This window comes from Glycine max, chromosome 7, assembly GCF_000004515.6.
Source record: "Glycine max cultivar Williams 82 chromosome 7, Glycine_max_v4.0, whole genome shotgun sequence".
Classification (NCBI taxonomy): Eukaryota; Viridiplantae; Streptophyta; class Magnoliopsida; order Fabales; family Fabaceae; genus Glycine; species Glycine max.
Window position 1 is genome coordinate 13,853,864 of NC_038243.2, and position 20,062 is coordinate 13,873,925.

General features: G+C 33.0%; 2 protein-coding genes across 4 annotated transcripts; one reads left to right on the forward strand and one right to left on the reverse strand.

The window, feature by feature from the left end:
* Positions 1 to 219: 219 nt before the first annotated feature.
* On the reverse strand, positions 220 to 1,050 carry LOC102667616 (uncharacterized). The gene has a single exon (XM_006584147.1). It carries the CDS (start codon positions 1,048 to 1,050, stop codon positions 220 to 222), a length of 831 nt encoding a protein of 276 aa, XP_006584210.1.
* Positions 947 to 18,623, forward strand: LOC100790977 (dynamin-related protein 1E). 3 transcript variants are annotated; one of them, XM_003528960.5, is made up of 16 exons: positions 11,216 to 11,287; positions 11,400 to 11,544; positions 12,024 to 12,087; positions 12,195 to 12,302; positions 13,202 to 13,303; positions 14,299 to 14,349; positions 14,445 to 14,506; positions 14,731 to 14,821; positions 14,907 to 14,971; positions 15,078 to 15,272; positions 15,350 to 15,469; positions 15,562 to 15,632; positions 16,496 to 16,721; positions 16,818 to 16,868; positions 17,178 to 17,555; positions 18,344 to 18,623. In XM_003528960.5, the coding sequence occupies exons 2-16, from the start codon at positions 11,401 to 11,403 to the stop codon at positions 18,470 to 18,472; spliced, it is 1,857 nt and encodes a 618-aa protein (XP_003529008.1). In that variant the 5' UTR covers positions 11,216 to 11,287; position 11,400; the 3' UTR covers positions 18,473 to 18,623. The 3 variants fall into 3 exon arrangements, with proteins under 3 accessions (XP_040872942.1, XP_003529008.1, XP_014633437.1); XM_041017008.1 differs by lacking the exons at positions 11,216 to 11,287; positions 11,400 to 11,544 and adding an exon at positions 947 to 1,028; XM_014777951.3 differs by having other exon boundaries at positions 11,216 to 11,544.
* The last annotated feature ends 1,439 nt before the right edge of the window (positions 18,624 to 20,062 follow it).

The window sequence follows — 20,062 nt, forward strand, 5'->3', positions numbered from 1 at the left end:
CACCTCAACTTCGATCTCAAACACAATCCACAATCAATCTCATTTCTTAGAAAAAATAATATTTTTTTCTCTTGTAAGCTGTATGAACTGTGTTGACTGTACATAGAGAGAAAAGAACAGAAAGAAGAAAAATGATTATGTTTTTCGTCGGAAGAAAAATAATATTAATAATCTACAAACACAAACGGACAAAAACATAACCACCGTACCACGGCAAAATCAACGGTTGTGCGTGCCCCTCCCGAAATCCGCAAGCTTCCGCGACCGATTCGCGCAAAACGACGCCGCATTGGATATGTGGTGGGCCCCACTCACGCCCAGTTCCGGCGCCAACCCTTTATTATGATAGCTCCAATGCCGGTTCGGACCTGCCCGAACCAAAGGACTCAGACAAAACGCCATACTCGCGAGTCCTTTTCCGGCGGGTCCCATCCGCGATCGCCGGTGTGCCGTCTCCGGCGTCGGATTCTGCTTCGCCGGCGAATCCTCCGACGAAATTCCCGAGTCCGATCGGTCTTGCGCTGTGTCAGCAGAGAATTCGGTGAAATTCTCCACCTCTGTCAACGGCGACAATCCTCGATCCGCGTGCCGACACTTATTGTGCCGGCGCGCGTGAAGGATTGTCGAGAACCATGACGGCGGAGGATGAGAGGGCGAGGATTCGGTCTTGTTCGATCTGGCTCGGAATAAATTCGAGAGGATCCAGAACCTTCCACCGTGTCTCCGGTTCTCCGACGCTGCTCCGCCGTCGCACGCGGCAGCGTTCATCTGCGGCGTGCCGTAGAATAGCCTTTCCCGGCGGCGTTCGCAGTCGGATTTCCGGTGAGTCACGTAGGGAGACACGGAGCGCGGGAAATTGAGCGGCAGAGGGTTTTCTTCGGGCTTGAGCTTGGGCTTTCTTCGACGATGATTATTATTATCCACGTCGGAATTGGTGGAACGTTCTGATTGGGCCTGGGCTGCAAGGAGAGGCTGGAGGCGTTCGCGGAGGCATGAAGCGCACACGCCGATGGTGCTTGTGAGGTCCGGTAAGTGTTTCTTACACCTCATTGTCTGCGTTTTATTTAAAATACGACACCGTTTTTGTTTATATTGTGAAACCGATGATGTCGTAGTGAGTTCTGAGAGAGAGCTATCTGACGGAGAATTCTCAGCAAAAGAAAAAAAATCTTACGGAGAATTTAAAGGGGAAGCTTTGTCTTGTTCTTGCAAAAACAAATAAAGAGAGAGAAAGAGAAAAAGGTTGCTTAGTGAGGGTTTCAACGTTAGAGAGAAATGAAAAATGGAAATAAGAGAAAAAGGAAGAGAGAGAGAGAGAGGGTATAAGAGTTTAGAGAGAGAAAGAAAGTTACTTGGGTTGATGGAAAAAGATGGAGAACCAGCTTTGTTAACAAGTTGGATAAGGAAAGAGTTTGCTGGATTACAACATCTCTTTAGGTGTTTCTTCTTATTGCTATTATTATCCATTAATTTTAAAATGGTTTGTTAGTTCCTTTGTTAATTGATCGAAATAGAAAAGATAAGAAAAAAACAACAATAACTGTGACGCTTTTTTTGTTTGTTTGTTGAATTTAATAACTGTGACAGCTAATTGTTATTGTGATGAGGAAAAAAAAATTAAGTTGTTTGATGTGTGTTCATAAATGAATTAGATGGCATCGAGTGTATCTTATTTACTTTAAAATAAATATTAAACGATTTTTATTTTATGTTTTATGAAGAAAATATTTTTTTTATTCTTAGTTTTTTAACATGTGGTAGTGAATAAGCATTTAAAAATGGTAGGGGGAAGAGAAACGGTTAATGGTTTTGATGAAATTTTAAATGTTGAAAAAGAAGTGTAATTAGAAGGGTGCTGCCTTTTGATTAGATTTTTAAAATGAGATCATTATAATGATTAAGTGATGTAATGTTTTGTCTCGCGGGGTTTCATTGAATGTTTGTGGCCTAGTTTCTTACTAGTGCTTGCTACTAGTAGCTTTTTTATTTATTTATTTAAGTATTTATTTATTTTACTGTTTTTTTTAATAGTGTTTTATTACCAAGTCTATTCCCTGATACGTGACCGTGACCGGTGTTTTGGGGAGAACCGGAATCTGTTAACTTTTTTTTGTTTAATTATTAAATTAATTAAAAATTTAGATTTTTAATAATTTTTTTTATTTTTGTCAATATTTTTATTCTTTCTAAAATTGTTTATTGTCATTCATTTATTTTTATTACTCAAATTAGTTCATCTATTTTTAGTCTCTTATTTATTTAATATTTGAAAAATAAGTTTATAATAATGATCTTAAAATACATATTAATAATGATTTTTAATTGATTAAGTATAATTTTCTTCACAATAATAATGCATCAGATTTAAAGTCTTAAAAAATTATTAAATAAATTTTGCAAGTTATTTACATATTTATATTTCATAACCATTTATTTACATTTTTACACAAGTGTGTTTTTGTTGGACGAGGACTAGCTTGAATAACTTATGCCCTGATGGAACCTTCACAATAATGTTAATTTGAAGGACTTAGTCGTGTTTAAATTGATTTATTTAAAAAAATAAAATTATTATTTTAACCAAATTAAATTATTCTTGCATATTTGGTTAGTTTTATTTTTATTTTACAAAGATACTAGAGTTATTATGTTACTTTTTTCTTCAAAAAAAAATTAATTTAGTTTCATAACTATACAGTGTATTCACGTTGAAACTCTAACTAACGATATCACAAAACAAAAACACTAATTAACGGATTAATTTCATGAAATTTAATATAATTAAGAAATTAAATTAAATAGACTTTGTATTATACTATTTTTGTAGTATTAAATCGAATTACATTTTTTTAAGGAACAGAGAAGTATTGATGCTTTATACTGTTGACATATTAAATTGATGGCAACAATATTAAAAAATAAAGCGACAATGCTTGTCTTTTGGACGAAAATAAGAATTTAGTTATTTCTTATACTTATTATTTTTTTCCTAGGTGTTGGGGAATAAATTACTATTATTTTGTACCACCAAAGCCAAACCTTGGTCAAACCGTAATCTTCCATTAGTATTCTTATTTTAGTATATTTTTGTAAACCTAATCTAGATTAAAATGATAAATCTTTTTTATTCTTTTGATGAGGATATGCTCGTTTGGTGAATGGCGGCACCGCTTATTGACAAGGAAGAAGCTGTCTTGTAAATTTATCAACCTAATTGGTTGGCCTGTTTTAACTCACTAAATTAAATATTGCAATTTTAGAAGAGAAAAAAACAAATATGTACAACTGAAAATTTCTTTCCACAGTTCAATGCTAATGTTAGTTTCGTGAACTAAACTTTTTAGATTGTTTTTACCAACAGGCAACAATCAGTTATATTTCTTGCTTTGTTGGCAACCTCCTAAGACCATCGAATGCGCTTGTTGGCAAACAATATACAAGATTTCAACTAATTCAATTGGTATTTTTTTTTTCTTTTTAGAAAGACCAAAAATATAAATTTATTTGCTGAGCAATTAATGGAAAGGAAAAATTTTCTTTATTATGTGTAAGAACTTGTATTATGGTGTTGAAGGACACTATTTATTTTGTTTGTTAACCGACAGAAGCTTGGTATTTACGATACAACCAAATTAAAGAAGAAAAAAACTAGAAATATTTTATGAATTAATTAAACTTTCAGTCCCGAAATTTTTTAAAATTTCAATTGTTAGTCTTTTAAAATTTCATTTACAACTTTTAATCTTTCATTAATTTTCTGTCAATATTTTTAGTCTCCCTAAATTCTTTTATTCATTTCTACAGTCGAAAATTAGTTCTTGTTTTGTTTAATTTTAGTCACTTGTTTATTTTGTATTTAGCAATATTTTGAACAATAAAAATAAATAAAAGACTAAAAATGTGCAAAAAAAAATTTAGAGAAACTAAAAATATCGATTAATGATTAATGAACGACTAAAAGTTAGGAAAAAAATTTGAGAAATTTAAAATTAGAATCTGAAAAAGTTAAGTCCATAAAAACTTAACTGGCTCTATTTTCTTTTTCACAATCTACTCTTATACTCTCTCCATTATAAATTATTGATATTTTAACATTAAAAAATGATATTGCCTAATATTTTTAATTTACGATGAGATATTAAAATTTTTATTCTAATTTTGTTATAAATATATTACATCAATCTAATAATTTTTTAGTATTGTGCTTATCATTTTTTTTAACTATCTCCTTAACCACTCAATAGTTACAATACGAAGAGTAAGAATATTTTACAAAATGGTTGCAATAAGTAACTTATTTATTATTCTTAATTTGTGTTAAAAAAAGTTTAAACATAAGATATTTTAAAGTGTTTTTAAATATTTTATATGAAAATTTAAGAAATGTAATAAATTTTCTTGTTTCTCATTAAATAGTTACTCTTGTGTTCTCATAAACATTTTAAACATTTTTTAAATAGTAACTTATTTAAAATATCTATTTATTATAATTTTCACATTAAAGTAAATGTTTTTCTTAATACATAAAAGTAAATGTTGATCATATATATTACACATGTTAAATGTTAGTATTATAATGGTGGTATACCAGAAAAAAAAAATGATAACATTAACGGGTGTATAAGTTTATATCGTGAGAGAGCATATGTAAAAGACAGTGAAGCCTATTGACACGGGAAACTTGTATTATAAATTTAGCAACCTAATTTGTCGTGCTGTAATAATTCACAATCAATATTTCAATTTCCATTTTTTTTAGAAAATATGCACAACTTTTTTTTTTTGGCTAGAAATAAATTGGGTGCGTCTGTAAGTTTCCCTCCATTTAAGCGATGTTAAAGTTCGTATTTTTTTATATAAAAAAATATGTAGATTTCTTTTTTACCAACAATCAATTATATTCCTTGCTTCGTTGGCAACCTCCCAAGCTGTCGCATGAGCCTTGATGGCAAAGAATATATTGTTGTTTTGTTATAAGTACAAATGATTGTACCTTAGATGTTGAAGATGTCAACTTATTCATTTTTTTTTCAGATAGCGAAAAACTTTTCTTTCCACTAGTTATGCGATTAATGCGAAAGAAAAAGTTTTTTTTATGATCTTATTTGTACAAAGTTTTTAATAAATATTTATAACAAGAAATAAGGAAATAATAAATTAATTTTTCATAAGTTAAAATCAATTTGCACACTTCAATTTACAGAAGTTCTCTTTTTAAACTTCACATATTAAGATACATTTTAATTTATAAAATAATTTTTTTTATTTGTTATTTTTTCTCCTATCAATACTTTGTTTTATTGAGAAATTTATCTCAAATAATATTACCATTATATTTAAACACTATTTATTTGTTTTGTGAAGTGACGCAAGCATGATATCAAACAATACAACAAAATGAAGGAAGAAAGAAACGTTTGCAAATTTTTGTTAGGATAAAATAGGACAACAAAAAGGAAAAGGACTAGTAGACATCTTTTGAGTGAAGGCATCAACAAGATAGGAAAAGAAAGAAAGATAAATAATTGACATAATTAATATAGAGAAAAAGAGTTTAAAAAATTTATATAATTATTTAATTATAATTCATTATATATATATATATATATATATATATATATATATTAAGTTTGTTTGGTTTTGAAATAATTATCTTAAAATAATTCAAACAGTAAATAAAAATATAAAACTATTTTAATAAATATAAGTACCATTTCACGGTTTGCTGGCAATAAAATTTGGTACTCTAACCTCCCATAAGACGGAGGGAGTTTGTGTCAGGGAGCATATGTAAAAAGAAAAGACAATGAAATCTTTGTGAAACTTTCTTTCAACGCCACGTTTATTAAACACCATATACAATATGCATATAAGTGATAATACGATATATGTTAAGCGACAATTTTGATATACAGTTGATTTTTTTCTCTCTTTGATTTTCATTTTAAGTTACAATTGTCTATAATTAATAAATTTGAATAAGAGGAAGAAATCATAAAGCTGTAACTAGGGTCGAGGAGGTTTCCTCCCGTCCGAATCCATGATCATTACCTCTTGGAACATCAGTTTAATTTGCCTCTGAAGCATTATACGATGCAGAACTTCCTTCGCTGCAAGGAAATTAACGTCATGGCTGTGTTGGAAACAAAGTTGAATGAGACTTCAGTTGAGGAAATCATGAGAAGAAAGTTTAATGACTGGCACTTCACCCATAACTTCGCTTCTCATAATGCTGGCAGAATTCTTATCCTCTGGAAGCAGGATAAGATTCATCTTTCTGTTTTGGAGTCAAATGCCCAATTGATTCATTGTGCTATTGATTGTAAAATCACTGCCAAGCGCCTTCAGGTTTCATTCATCTATGGTCTTCACTCCATTATGGCAAGAAGATCTCTTTGGATAAATCTAAATAGTATCAATGCTAATATGAATTGCCCCTGACTCCTCATTGGTGACTTCAACTCCATTCTGTCTCCCACCGACCGTTTCAATGGAGCTGAGCCCAATGCTTATGAGTTGCAAGATTTTGTTGATTGCTATTCTGACCTGGGGTTGGGGAGCATCAACACTTATGGCCCCTTGTACACGTGGACTAATGGCAGGGTGTGGAGCAAACTGGACAGAGCTTTATGTAACCAGGTCTGGTTCAATTCCTTTGGAAATTCTGTTTGTGAAGTTATGGAGTTTATTTCTATCTCAGACCATACTCCTCTAGTTGTCACCACTGAGTTGGTAGTGCCTAGAGGTAATTCTCCATTTAAATTCAACAATGCTATTGTGGATCATCCAAATTTCTTAAGAATTGTTGCAGATGTCTGGAAGCAAAATATTCATGGCTATAGCATGTTCAAGGTCTGTAAGAAATTGAAAGCTCTTAAAGCTCCCTTGAAGAATCTTTTTAAGCAGGATTTCAGCAACATCTCTAACCGAGTAGAGCTAGTTGAGGCTGAATATAACAGTGTGCTTAATTCTCTAAAGCAAAATCCTCAGGATCCTTCCCTTCTTGCTCTGGCAAACCGCACTAGAGGGCAGACCATTATGCTTAGAAAAACGGAGTCTATGAAATTTGCTCAGCTCATCAAAAACAAATATCTCCTGCAGGCTGATAAATGCTCCAAATTCTTTCATGTTTTAATTAAGCGCAACAGACACAGTCGATTTATTGCTGCCATAAGGCTAAAGGATGGGCATAACACTTCCTCCCAAGATGAAATTGACCTTGCTTTTGTGAATCACTTTAGGAATTTGTTTAGTGCTCATGAGCTGACCCAAACTCCATCCATTTCGATCTGCAATAGGGGTCCTAAGGTTCCCACCGATTGCTTTGCGGCCTTACTTTGCCCTACTTCTAAGCAAGAGGTTTGGAACGTTATTTCTGTGATGGATAACAATAAAGCTCCTGGGCCAGATGGTTTCAATGTTTTATTCTTCAAGAAGGCTTGGAATATCATTGGTGATGATATCTTTGCAGCGGTTAATGAATTCTTCACAACTGGAAAAATTCTAAAGCAACTCAACCATGCTATTATTGCGCTTATTCCTAAGCATGATCAGGCCTCCCAGGTTAACCATTTTAGACCCATATCTTGCTGTAATTTGTTATACAAGATTGTATCTAAAATTCTGGCCAACCGCATAGCCCCAGTGCTTGAGACTATTATTGGGAAAACTCAAACTGCTTTCATTAAGAACAGAAAGATGATGGACAACATCTTCCTAGTTCAAGAGATTTTGCGCAAATATGCCCAGAAAAGATCCTCTCCGAGATGCCTCCTGAAAATTGACTTGCATAAAGCTTATGATTCCATTTCCTGGGAATTCTTGGATTGGATGCTTAAGTCCATTGGCTTCCCAGCCCAGTTCTGTACTTGGATCATGGAATGTGTTTCTTCCACTTCCTTTAGTGTGGCAGTCAATGGATCCATTTATGGTCACTTCAAAGGGCAGCGGGGTCTTAGACAAGGGGATCCTCTCTCCCCTTATCTGTTTGTGCTCTGTTTGGAGTACTTTTCCAGAGATATGAGCAGCCTCAAGGATGATGCCAATTTTAAATTTCATCCCAATTGTGCAAGTATTCAGCTATCTCATTTGGCTTTTGCAGATGATATTATGCTTCTATCTAGAGGAGATATCCCTTCTGTGTCAACTATGTTTGCCAAGCTTCAGCACTTCTGTAGGGTTTCAGAACTTTCCATCAGCTCTGATAAATCTGTCATATACTCAGCCGGTATTAGGCCTCATGAGCTTTCTCATATTCAGCAGCTTACTGGATTTAGCTTGGGTGACTTCCCTTTCAGATACTTGGGTGTTCCTCTTTTATCATCTAGATTAAATGTATGTCATTATGCTCCCTTGCTTTCCAAGATTACTGGTCTGATTCAGGGATGGAACAAAAAGTCTTTATCTTATGCAGGTAAGTTAGAGTTGATCAGAGCGGTTATTCAAGGAATTGTGAATTTCTGGATGAGAATTTTTCCTTTGCCACAATCTGTTCTGGACCGGATCAACGCTTCGTGCCGTAATTTTCTGTGGGGCAAAGCGGATATTGGCAAAAACAAGCCCTTGGTTGCTTGGTCAGTAGTTTGTTCTCCGAAAAAAGAAGGGGGTTTAGGCCTTTTTAATCTCAAGGACTTGAACCTTGCGCTTCTTTCCCGTATCCTGTGGGACTTTCATTGTAAGAAAGATTCTCTATGAGTTTGGTGGGTTCACCATTACTATTTCAGAGGGAGCGATGTGTGGAATTACAATACTTCTTCATCAGATTCAGTTTTGATAAAGAAAATCATTCAAATAAGGGACTTTATTATCTCTAAAGAGCTAAGTACGGAAGAGGCCAAAAAGAGGATTCAATCTTTGAGCACCAATGAACAATTGCTTGTTGGCAAAGTCTATGAATACATTAGAGGTGTCAAGCCTACTGTTAGTTGGTGTTCTGTTATATGGAACCCAGCAATCCCCCCTAAGATATCTTTCATTTTGTGGCTTGCTAAAAGGAATCGGCTGCTTACTCTTGACAAAGTTGCTTTTTTGAACAAGGGTTCCCTCTGCCCTTTATGTTCAAATGAGTCTGATTCAAATGTTCATTTGTTCTTTTCTTGCAGGAAATCTCTCCAAGTTTGGGCTCACATTCGTGATTTGACTCCTTTCCGCAGGCGTTTCACTTCTTTACAACGCATTACTGACTCTTTAATTAGGGGCAGATCCACATCAGGTGTTCAAGGAAAATTACGTTGTCTGGCTATAGCAATTACAGTCTACTGCATTTGGCTGTTTAGGAACAAGCTGATTTTTGAAGATTATCAATTTTCTGTAATAGAGGTTATTAGCAAGATTAAGTTTCTTATGTATAGACAAGCGCACCTGTTGCATTTGTTTTAGCATCTTGATATAGGTCTTCTTGTATTAGGGAGACTTTTGATTTTCTTTAACTGCGGGGTATGCCCCGTTTATTATTGTATCATTTTGGGTTTAATATAATTTACATTCTTTTTCCCAAAAAAAAAATAAATTTGAATAAAACATCTCGAATTCGAGTCCTAATTAAATACACAATTATGATAAATAATGTCAAACACTAATTTTAGAAGCCTCTAAGGTTAATCCCATGTAAAAGTACCCATCGTGCTAGAACACACTTCCTTGAGAAGACTTTTATCCCAATATGTCATATTTTCTTGACAAAGTACTAATGGTAAAACTTCATACTAATATATTGCAACAACACTAGTGTAATTAATTTATCCAAAAATCCCATACAATATTCAAAAGCTAATCATATTGAGATAAGATATCACTTCATTTGTCATTATGTGCAAAAAAGTATTTTTGATATAAAGTTCTCATCATGGATTAAGGAAGAATTTTGCAATCAATTGATGAATATTCTACATTTATGTCGATCCCTAATCTATAAGTTAGGATCCATTCCAAACTTATAGTTATTCACTTTGATCCATATAAATATAGAAGAAACTTCTATTGTGGGTAAAGTAATCGATCGCCACAAATATAAAGAATAAGCATATTAGGCACATACACATAAATTTAATTTTTTTATATAACATTTATAATTCTCAAATGAATATTGATATCTTCAAAATATCTAATGAGACAATATATCAAATTTTAATGTGTATATATGTCTACTATAATTTGATTTACTATGCAAGAGAACATTTCATTGTTAGTTAGAAACATCTCTATCTCTATAAAATATTATTTTATATATTTAGAATTTTAAAAATGTGAACTATTAACATATTAGTGATAAAGATAGTTTTGAAACCGAGTTTTATAATTAGGAAAATTTAAAAATATATCAATTTTAACGTTTAAAAACGAGATAGTAAAATAGAAATATGGATATATAGTAGCGATAAGAATAATAATAATTTAGTTGTAAATAAAATAAAAATATTATACTATCCAATCCAATAAAGAAATATTGAACGAAGTTGAAAATTGACCGCCTCCTTTGTTCTCGATACACATGCATGCGGGCCAGCACACAGAGACATTACCTGAGATCGTCAAAATACTCTTCAATTTCAAATTTCAACGTTCAACATTCAAACAATTGATGCTTTGCTTTTCCTTAAACAAAACCAATAAGCTCACTGACAAAAATAATAACAATATATATATATATATATATATATATATCAAGCTTTCTAGGACATTAGTTAAAAAGTTATATATAGCAAACAAATGTTTTACCTCACTTTTAATTTCTAAAAATAACTTTTAATCAGTTAATGTGTAAAAAAAGTTTTAAATTTAAGTTGATTAAGGTGAAATCGAATTTATTGATTGATATGTATGATAAGCTTACTGATTCTTATATTAATTAACTCTTATGTCATATTTTCATTACTAAAAATATAAAATATTTTTCCTAATTGATAAAAATTAAACTCAAATTATGATTAGCTGATGATGGTATAAAAATATTCTATGGTTGAAATGCATTCTAATTAAACTTTTAAAAAGTTAATAATTTTTAATTTATTAATAAAAATTAATAAAAAATATTGATAATATATAGTATTTAATTAGTTAAGTTTTTTAAATTTTTTATGTCTGTAATTAATAACGTATTAATTAAATTTAAAATCTTGTTAACTAATAATAAATATATTATATTTTTAAGACACTAATTTAACGCGGCTTGTAATATTTTCCATGAATAAATTATAGTAAGAAAGAAAGAGTAAGTAGCAACCGCAAGAAAGAACCTTCCACATTAGTATTTCATCGCTCTTTCTCTCCTTCCGTTATCCCTCTCTCTGTAACTTCTCCGCCAAGTTTCTCTCTCTTTCTCTGAAAATTTAGGGTTTCTGAATCCTCTGTTGTAGCTAAAACCTTCTTCTTCTTCTTATTATTATTATTCATCTTCACAGTATGACGAGCATGGAGAGCTTGATCGGCTTGGTGAACAGAATCCAGCAGGCCTGCACCGTGCTCGGCGACTACGGCGCCGCCGACAACAGCGCCTTCTCTTCTCTCTGGGAAGCTCTTCCCTCCGTCGCTGTCGTCGGTGGCCAGGTCATCATTCTCTGTAACATGAACACGTTTGTTTTGTCTTAGAAGTAGAAACCATTCAAAATAAAAGGAGAAAGCTTATCCACAATTTCTTAGGTGCTGTTTCTGTTTGCGTTGTTCTCGAGTCAGAAGTAGAGTCTCACCTCGATAACCGCATAATCTTTTAATGTGAATGAAATAGTAAAAATTTAACTCTGACTGAAGACCAACACAAACAACACCTAAGGAGCTGTATATATGTTTAAGGTTTTAAATATCGATCGCGGACACGTTGCAGTTTCGTCGAGTTTGTTGATATTACGGCAAATTGCAGCCAAATGCGGTCGATGTGGTCCAATTGCGGTTGCGGACAGTTAAAAAACCGTGATGCTGTGACCCAAATCGCGGTCGCAGGCAGACTGTTTTATAAAACCTTAAGTTTTGTCCAAAGTAAAATTTTGTTTTCCTTCTGAATTTATTTGTTGTATTGAAAATGAATACAGAGTTCGGGGAAGTCTTCGGTTTTGGAAAGCATCGTTGGACGTGACTTTCTTCCTAGAGGATCAGGTGCGCTCTTTTTAATTTTTTTGGTTTGTGGAGTGTTATTTATTAAGTTAATTTAGTTAATTAATTTACGAATTGAATTTGAGTTTAAGTTTGAGTTTGAATTGCAGGAATTGTGACGAGGCGTCCATTGGTGTTGCAGCTTCATAAGGTTGACGGTAGAGCGAAGGAGTATGCAGAGTTTCTTCACATGCCAGGGCAAAAGATAACCGATTATGGTAATTTGGTTCAGTTACCAATTTTGTGCATATTTAGTTTGAAGTTGAAAATGCTGTGGCGGGCGTTCTAATGCAAATTCAACAAATAAAAAAGTAAAATGAATGCAAAAGCAAGAGTCCTGATCCGTTCGCAAAATTACTTTTGCCTCAAACGTAATTTTGTGACTGCAAACCAAACATGCTCGTTGCTCGGTGCATTTTCTATTTCTATAATCTGAGGTTTACACGTTGATAATTTTGATAAATTGATATGTTGAGTTGAGGTTTGCGTTGTAATGGCACAAATGGTTTTTATTTTGTTTTTCAATTGCAAATTGACATGTATGATCAAGTTTGTCGATTAATACCATAACTACTTTAAAAGTCGTATAGCTCTTATAATTTATTCTTAATTGGTTGACTGTGGAAACTGACACTAGAGAAATTAAATTCATATTACTGTATCTGTATTTGCTAATTATAGGAATAGGATAGGATGGTCTTTTTTGTTTCCCCTGTCTCTGGTTGCTTGTACCACAATTTTAATGCTGGTTTTGATGTTGGGTTTTGTAATTAATGGCATTATCTGATTCCGTTAATCCATTATGTTTCATTTGTTTTGGGTGCGTGTCTGTGTCCCCTATAATTGTGCTGTGGGGGTTAGATGTTTAGCTTTACTGTTAGGCTTGTTTTACCAATGTTACTTAAATGTGACATTACTCTTTCAAGCTATTTTCTTCCTTTTTGTGTCATTATCCTTGAAGTAGTAGTTTGCTAGAGAAATTTATCATGTCATCATTGTAATGCTGGCTACTTGGCTTCCTGGTGCAATTATCTGTGTGCAATTGCTTTTTTCCTTTTCTTTTTTTCTTATAATTTATCAAATATCTTGTCTAAAAAAATTGGTTTTCCTTTTGCAGCATTTGTCCGTCAGGAAATTCAGAATGAAACTGATAGAGTAACGGGGAGGACAAAACAAATATCTCCTGTTCCAATTCATCTTAGCATTTATTCTCCACATGGTGAGCTTTAACTGTTATTGTCTCTGACTCTTACTTTCTGAAAACTTAATTAGATGGTCTCTGGAAACTTATGTTTGATGCTTCTGTTGTTTATTTTTGAAGGAAAATTATTATTGAAATAAAGAAAAGATTGCAAAAAACAGAGGAAATAGTATTCTGTAACCATATTGAAAGAAAAAAAAAAGAAGAGCAACAGCCCAAAGAGTATGCTAATCAATATAACAGTTTCCTATAATCTGTTTGCTTGTCTGTGAAGTAAGCTCCTTTCAAATAATCAATGGCTGTACACCATAAATCTGGGTGATTAGGGGATGAGTCAAAATAAATACCGATCAGTAAAGGGAAAGACTCAGAAAGAGTGTCACCAATGTACTTATAATTTTAAAACCTAATACAGGAACCATTTCCTGTCCTTTAATGTAAGAATGAAGAATAACCTAAAGAAATTAATTTACTGAAGAGTTGCTTGAATTTTCCAAGGACTAGAGCTGCTTCTTACCTTACCTTTCCCCATTATTTATCTTATTCCAAGTATTATGGTCCATAAAATTCTAATATGATTTTTCCTTCCTTCTTTTGATTTTTTTCTACCTGTTCTGACAAAGGTTGCTGGTTTGCTGAAGCCTACTTCCCCAGCAGTTGCTTCCATTTTAATAGAGCAGGATTAGTATATATTTTAGTAAGGGCTAGGCTATTACCTGCTTTCTGGCTAGTTGCAGCTACCTTGTTTACAATTTACTCTTGACTTCACTCATGACTGTTTTTATAGATTTGATGTGTTTCACTTAAAACAGCACTAGTCAGTTTTTGATTTTTTTTATTTAATTTATATTTTTCCATTTATTAATTATCTGAGTTAATTTCACTTTTATTCCTTTTATGTATAGCTAGACCATCTTTTCTTATATAGTAAATAGATTATGTGGCATGAATTGAGACTGGAGATTCAAGTCTTATTTGTGTTTCCTAATTCAATTTGTTTGTTGTTTGAGCAGTTGTCAACCTAACTTTGATTGATTTACCTGGATTAACTAAAGTTGCTGTAGGTATGATTTGCATTCAATTGCTTACTGTAAATAAGTTTATTTTGGATAATGTGATACTTGTAAAGTTTGTACTGATTAACAATATCCATTTTCAGAGGGACAGCCCGAGACTATTGCTCAAGACATTGAAAATATGGTTCGATCTTTTGTTGAGAAGGTAAAAGAAGTTTTTTTGGTTATGTCTCTTAATTCCTCCTCTCTTCCGATTGAAAATTTTAATTGGATGATGCATCAAAATTCCTTTCTGTTTCTATTGGTGATGGGTAGTTTAGCGGCATTTTAATACATTTGTGAAGTGTTTACTAATGATAAATTAATCAGGAAGTGGTGATGGCATCAAGATACATATTTGCTTTAACCAATACTTGTTGCTTTTGACAGCCTAATTGTATTATACTGGCAATATCTCCAGCCAACCAAGACATAGCAACTTCTGATGCTATTAAACTTTCGAGGGAGGTGGATCCCTCAGGTATTTAAATGTTGTGGAATTTTCACTTATTTCCTTAGCTGGAGTCATTGTTTGTCACTGACATCCTTGTCTATAAACAATTCAGGTGAGAGGACATTTGGAGTGTTGACAAAGCTGGATTTGATGGACAAAGGAACTAATGCATTGGATGTAATATTTCTCACTCCCTCTCACATTTTCCCCCTGCAGTGGTTATGAGCAGTGCCTGTATAACCATATATAATTAGTTTGTCTTACCCATTTTTATTCCCTTAAGGTCCTTGAAGGAAGATCTTACCGTCTGCAACATCCCTGGGTTGGTGTAGTTAATCGATCCCAAGCAGATATCAATAAAAACGTTGATATGATTGTTGCTAGACGTAAGGAGAGTGAGTATTTTGAAACTAGTCCTGACTATGGGCACTTAGCCAATAAAATGGGTTCCGTATACCTTGCAAAACTTCTCTCACAGGTTTGTTTTTCAGAAAGCTGTTTTTTGCCCTTATTATGAAATAACTTGTTATTTTGATCATGTTAACTATTTTGTAGCATTTGGAGTCAGTAATTAGGGCACGGATACCTAATATAACATCTTTGATAAACAAAACAATTGAAGAGCTTGAATCAGAGATGAACCAAATTGGGAGACCAATTGCTGCTGATGCTGGGGTGAGTGGTTTACATTTGTGATTATTTCCTGAAAGTGTAAATTCTTCCTATAATATCCCGCAGAGGAATATTTCAACTATTCTCTCTTACAGGCTCAACTATACACCATCCTAGAACTATGCCGCGCATTTGATCGGATATTCAAGGAGCATCTAGATGGAGGGTAAATATATGCTATGATGTTCGATTTTTTCTCTATCTTGCGAATTTTGGTTAAATTAATTTCTTAGTCCTTTAATTTATTTTTTAGAATTAATTTGATCCTTTGCTTTTTTTCAGGTATAATTTGATCATTTAATTTTTTAAATCAATTCAATTTGTTCTTTCATTCTAAATTATAAGAAATCACACTTTCTTGTGATTATTCAAAACCACCACTACATAGTTTTAAATCGTCACAAAATATACATTTTCTAAAAAATGAATCAATTTTAAAAATTAAAGGACAAAAAATTAAAAGATCAAATTGAACTTAAAAATAATAAAAAAAATTAAAAAATCAAATTGAACTTAAATAATAAATTAGATGAAAAAAAACTAATTTAATCTTGAATTTTTAGGTGAACAACATTTGGTTATTGTAGTGTGACTATTTTCAATCCATTCTTAAGGGATTAGTGCATATTTGGGTTAGCTTAATTTGGGATGAAATATTCTTTTTTTTCAATTTCTTAGAGAGAGCTTTTTGAAAAAGAAAAAAAAAATTATTTCCCTTAAAGAAATCATTACTAAACATGAACTTCCTTCAAATTAGGTGTTTGACTTGTTTTCCCAAAATCATGAATTAATGTCTAAGTAATGCTCCTTTTTGTTTTGAACTAGCTATAATTCCTACTTTAAATATTGGTTTTCTTTTCTAGAAAAACTACTGTGTACTGCTATGCAAAGGCATGGCAAAGATTTAATGTACCCACCTGAATATGGTAAAGCAATTTTGAATGATAGTTATGGAGTCAGCTCCTTGTCTGATTCACAAGTTGAAAGGTCTCTTTGATTACATAATCACCCTTTTGTTTATTGTCATAGGCGACCAGGAGGAGATAGGATCTATAATGTCTTTGACAATCAGCTTCCTGCAGCGTTACGGAAGCTTCCATTTGACCGACATCTTTCTCTTCAAAATGTAAGGAAAGTGGTATCAGAGGCAGATGGCTACCAGCCTCACTTAATTGCCCCAGAGCAAGGTTACCGACGCCTCATTGAGGGAGCTCTCGGCTACTTTAGAGGTCCAGCTGAAGCTTCAGTCGATGCAGTAAGTGTACCTGGTCGCGCTCTTCTTTTCTTTTTTGTTATTTATTTTGAAGCTGGCATTAAGAGTTAAAGTTGGATTTCTACGGTTCGGATGTAGGTTCACTTTGTCTTAAAAGAACTTGTGAGGAAATCAATAGCTGAAACTCAGGTAAAGCTTGGGGATTTATTTTAGGACAAAACTCAGATACAGACATACGGTTTCATAAGTATTTTTGGTGTTGTTCTTCAACTAGAATTGGAGTTTTACCTTGGTAATCTATGTTTATCTTTTATAGATGATTTTATTACATCTTTTATAGATGATTTTATTACATGGATTACCAAGACAAAACTCCAATTCTGATTGGAGAACAACACTAAAAACACTTAAGAAACTACACCTTAGTTTTGTCCTTTATTTTATAGTTGTTCATAGTTACTAGAATGGTCAATAAGCTAAGAATTTGTGGTTGAATAGGAACTGAGACGTTTCCCAACTCTCCAAGCCGAAATAGCTGCAGGTACAAATGAGGCTTTAGAGAGGTTCCGTGAAGAGAGTAAGAAGACAGTTATCCGGCTTGTGGACATGGAAGCTTCATATCTCACTGTGGAGTTCTTCCGGAAACTTCCTCAAGAAATGGAGAAAGCTGGAAATCCAGCTAATCAGCCTACCCCAAATGTGGATCGATATGGAGAAGGGCATTACAGGAGGATTGGATCAAACGTATCTTCCTATATCGGTATGGTATCAGACACTCTTAGGAACACTATTCCAAAGGCTGTGGTTTATTGTCAGGTCAGAGAAGCAAAACTGTCATTGCTAAACCATTTCTACACACAAATAGGGAAGAAAGAGGTACTCTCTCACTCTTGCTCTCGCTCTCGCTTACAATTAAAACTCATATGTTTCCTATCTTTGCAATTAAAACTCATCTTTCCTTTCTTGGTAACAAAGATATTGTTCTTCTTTTGGAACGGTGGAGTACTCTTGGAATCAATCGAATAAAATACAATCAGTCTTTTCTACATGATATGGACTTAAACTAAATATCTTTACCATGGAAGAATAATTGTTCCTTGGGTTTGCATTAGATATACCTCTGAAGTGATATCCTAGGGGTGATTGTGTGCAACTTTTATGTGATTTAACTATTCACTTGGTCCTGTAGTTGTCTCCATTTTAAATTTTAATCCCTACATGAGAATTATAAGTTTTAGTCTTACAAAGTTTTTTGTGACAGTTTTTATTACTGTCAGAAAATTTTTGTAATGACTGTCAGAAAACTTTCTCTGGGATTTAGCAATAAAGATTAAAACTCAACTTTTATGCATGTGTGAGGTCTAAAATTTATAGTTGTCTTGTATAGGAACTAAAACTTAAAATGATTACAACTGTAGGGACCAAGTAGCTAGTTCAACCTTTTTGTTTATATAAACTACAAAAAATACAGAGAAAATTTATTTGAATCAATAGCCATAGATCTTTCTTCATAAGGATGTGTGATTATAACACGGGAACTCCCCCTCACTCCTCCAAACCACCAATTAGGCATGTGACTATCCATGAGAACATGTAATGTATTTTATTGTATGATACCAATTTTAGTTGTTTTAAGTATATCCGTAATATTAATGTTGGTGCAGGCTAAACAGCTATCACAGTTGTTAGATGAAAACCCTGCCTTGATGGAGCGGAGGCAACAATGTGCTAAAAGGCTTGAACTATATAAAGCGGCAAGGGATGAAATTGATTCTGTTTCTTGGGCACGATGAGCTTAATTGGTTGCTATCATTTACATGTAGCTGTTAGCTATTGATTATAGGTTACTTGGCTAGACCCTGATATCATTTTTAGGGTCTCTATTATTTTATTCTTCAGGCTTTGTGTATATTCATTGAAATGAAAAGAAAAAAAATCAGTTTATATTCCTTTGTTGGTTGTAGGATAGTGATGGAGCTAATGATTGTTTCTTGTCCGTCGAGGTTGTACATCAAGAGAGACCACACACTATATTGTTTTATTTAAAATTACATTTTTTTTAATTTGAAAATTTATGATTTAGAATGGCAATTCGGTCGAACGAACTCTAGTGCAGACCAAGAGTGAAAATATAAGCCTAAAGACTTGGAATTACTTTCTGCACCCTCTTCTTGCTTCAAGCACCATCAAAACAGACTTGAATGGATGCAGATACCCTTCCCCATGCACCTCAACACCACCACCTCCACCCCCACAGACCCCCTCCCCTCCGATGATGCCATCGTCTGTGTTGTCAACAAATGCTTTGAGGGCATTCTCACAGTCCACACCAAATTGTGCTCATCCCTCGCCCTATGTTAGCTACCTCATCTTCATTTCTAACATGCTTGCCTTCCTCACCAACAACGGAATGGTTATGCCTTTGGAAAGTGAGACGAAGGATAAGGAGAAGTTTGGTAGGGTTTTAGGTTTGGGGATGGGATCGATTTCATATGAGGGATGATAATGGGTTTGGGGTGAGGGACGAAATGTGTGGGTGGTGCAAGGTGAAAAGGTGAACTCAAATTAGGATAAAGAGAAAAGTGAAAAGAAAATAAAATTTGTCACCCTATTTCAAAATAGTTATCCCATAATGTAAAATATATATTTCAGATTATTTATCCCTATTCTGAAAGAGTTGTTCTAAAATACAAAAGTTATATTTTGAAATAGGGATATGTAATCTAAAAACCTATTTTGGAATATAATTTTCATATTCCAAAATAGTTATTCTGGAATAGAGATACACTTTGAAATGATTATTTGACTATTTCATAATAAAGGAAGACTAATATGTCAAAAGACTAAGGAAGTGTATTGGATTAGGATCTTAAAAGATTATTTTATCATAAAAAAATACTGAATTTTAAAAGATTTTGTAAGAATGTAATGATTTTAAAGATTTTTTTAAATGACTTTTATGATTAAGATTTTATAGTTCAAATTTTAATGAATTTACAAAATATGAATTCATAAGATTTAAAAGGACACTATGGATTCCTAAGATTTTAAAAGACTCTTTGAATTCTTTAAAAATATTCAAAATTATTGATAAAGATCCATGAATTTGGTCCACCTAACATTTAAAATAAAACACATCTTATACAAAGAACCCTAAACTTATTACATAACAAATTAATTTTTTCTAGCATACTTATAAGCACAATAGATTCATTCTCCTTTAATCATCAATCATGTTAATTATATAAAAATTATATACCATAATGTCTCCCGGTAATATGGATATTTATAATCATTGTCACAATAACAATCCCACCAAACAAAAACATGTCTAACAATTGTTTCAAACCTCATTTATATATTTATCGATATATACATGAGTC

Bases quoted from the DNA above. Each gene is read 5' to 3' on its own strand.
- LOC102667616 (XM_006584147.1), bottom strand. From the start codon at position 1,050: ATGAGGTGTAAGAAACACTTACCGGACCTCACAAGCACCATCGGCGTG.
- LOC100790977 (XM_014777951.3), top strand. From the start codon at position 11,401: ATGACGAGCATGGAGAGCTTGATCGGCTTGGTGAACAGAATCCAGCAG. The intron at 16,722-16,817 runs GTAAGTGTACCT...GTTCGGATGTAG, and splicing joins CTGAAGCTTCAGTCGATGCA to GTTCACTTTGTCTTAAAAGA. The intron at 16,869-17,177 runs GTAAAGCTTGGG...GTGGTTGAATAG, and splicing joins AATCAATAGCTGAAACTCAG to GAACTGAGACGTTTCCCAAC.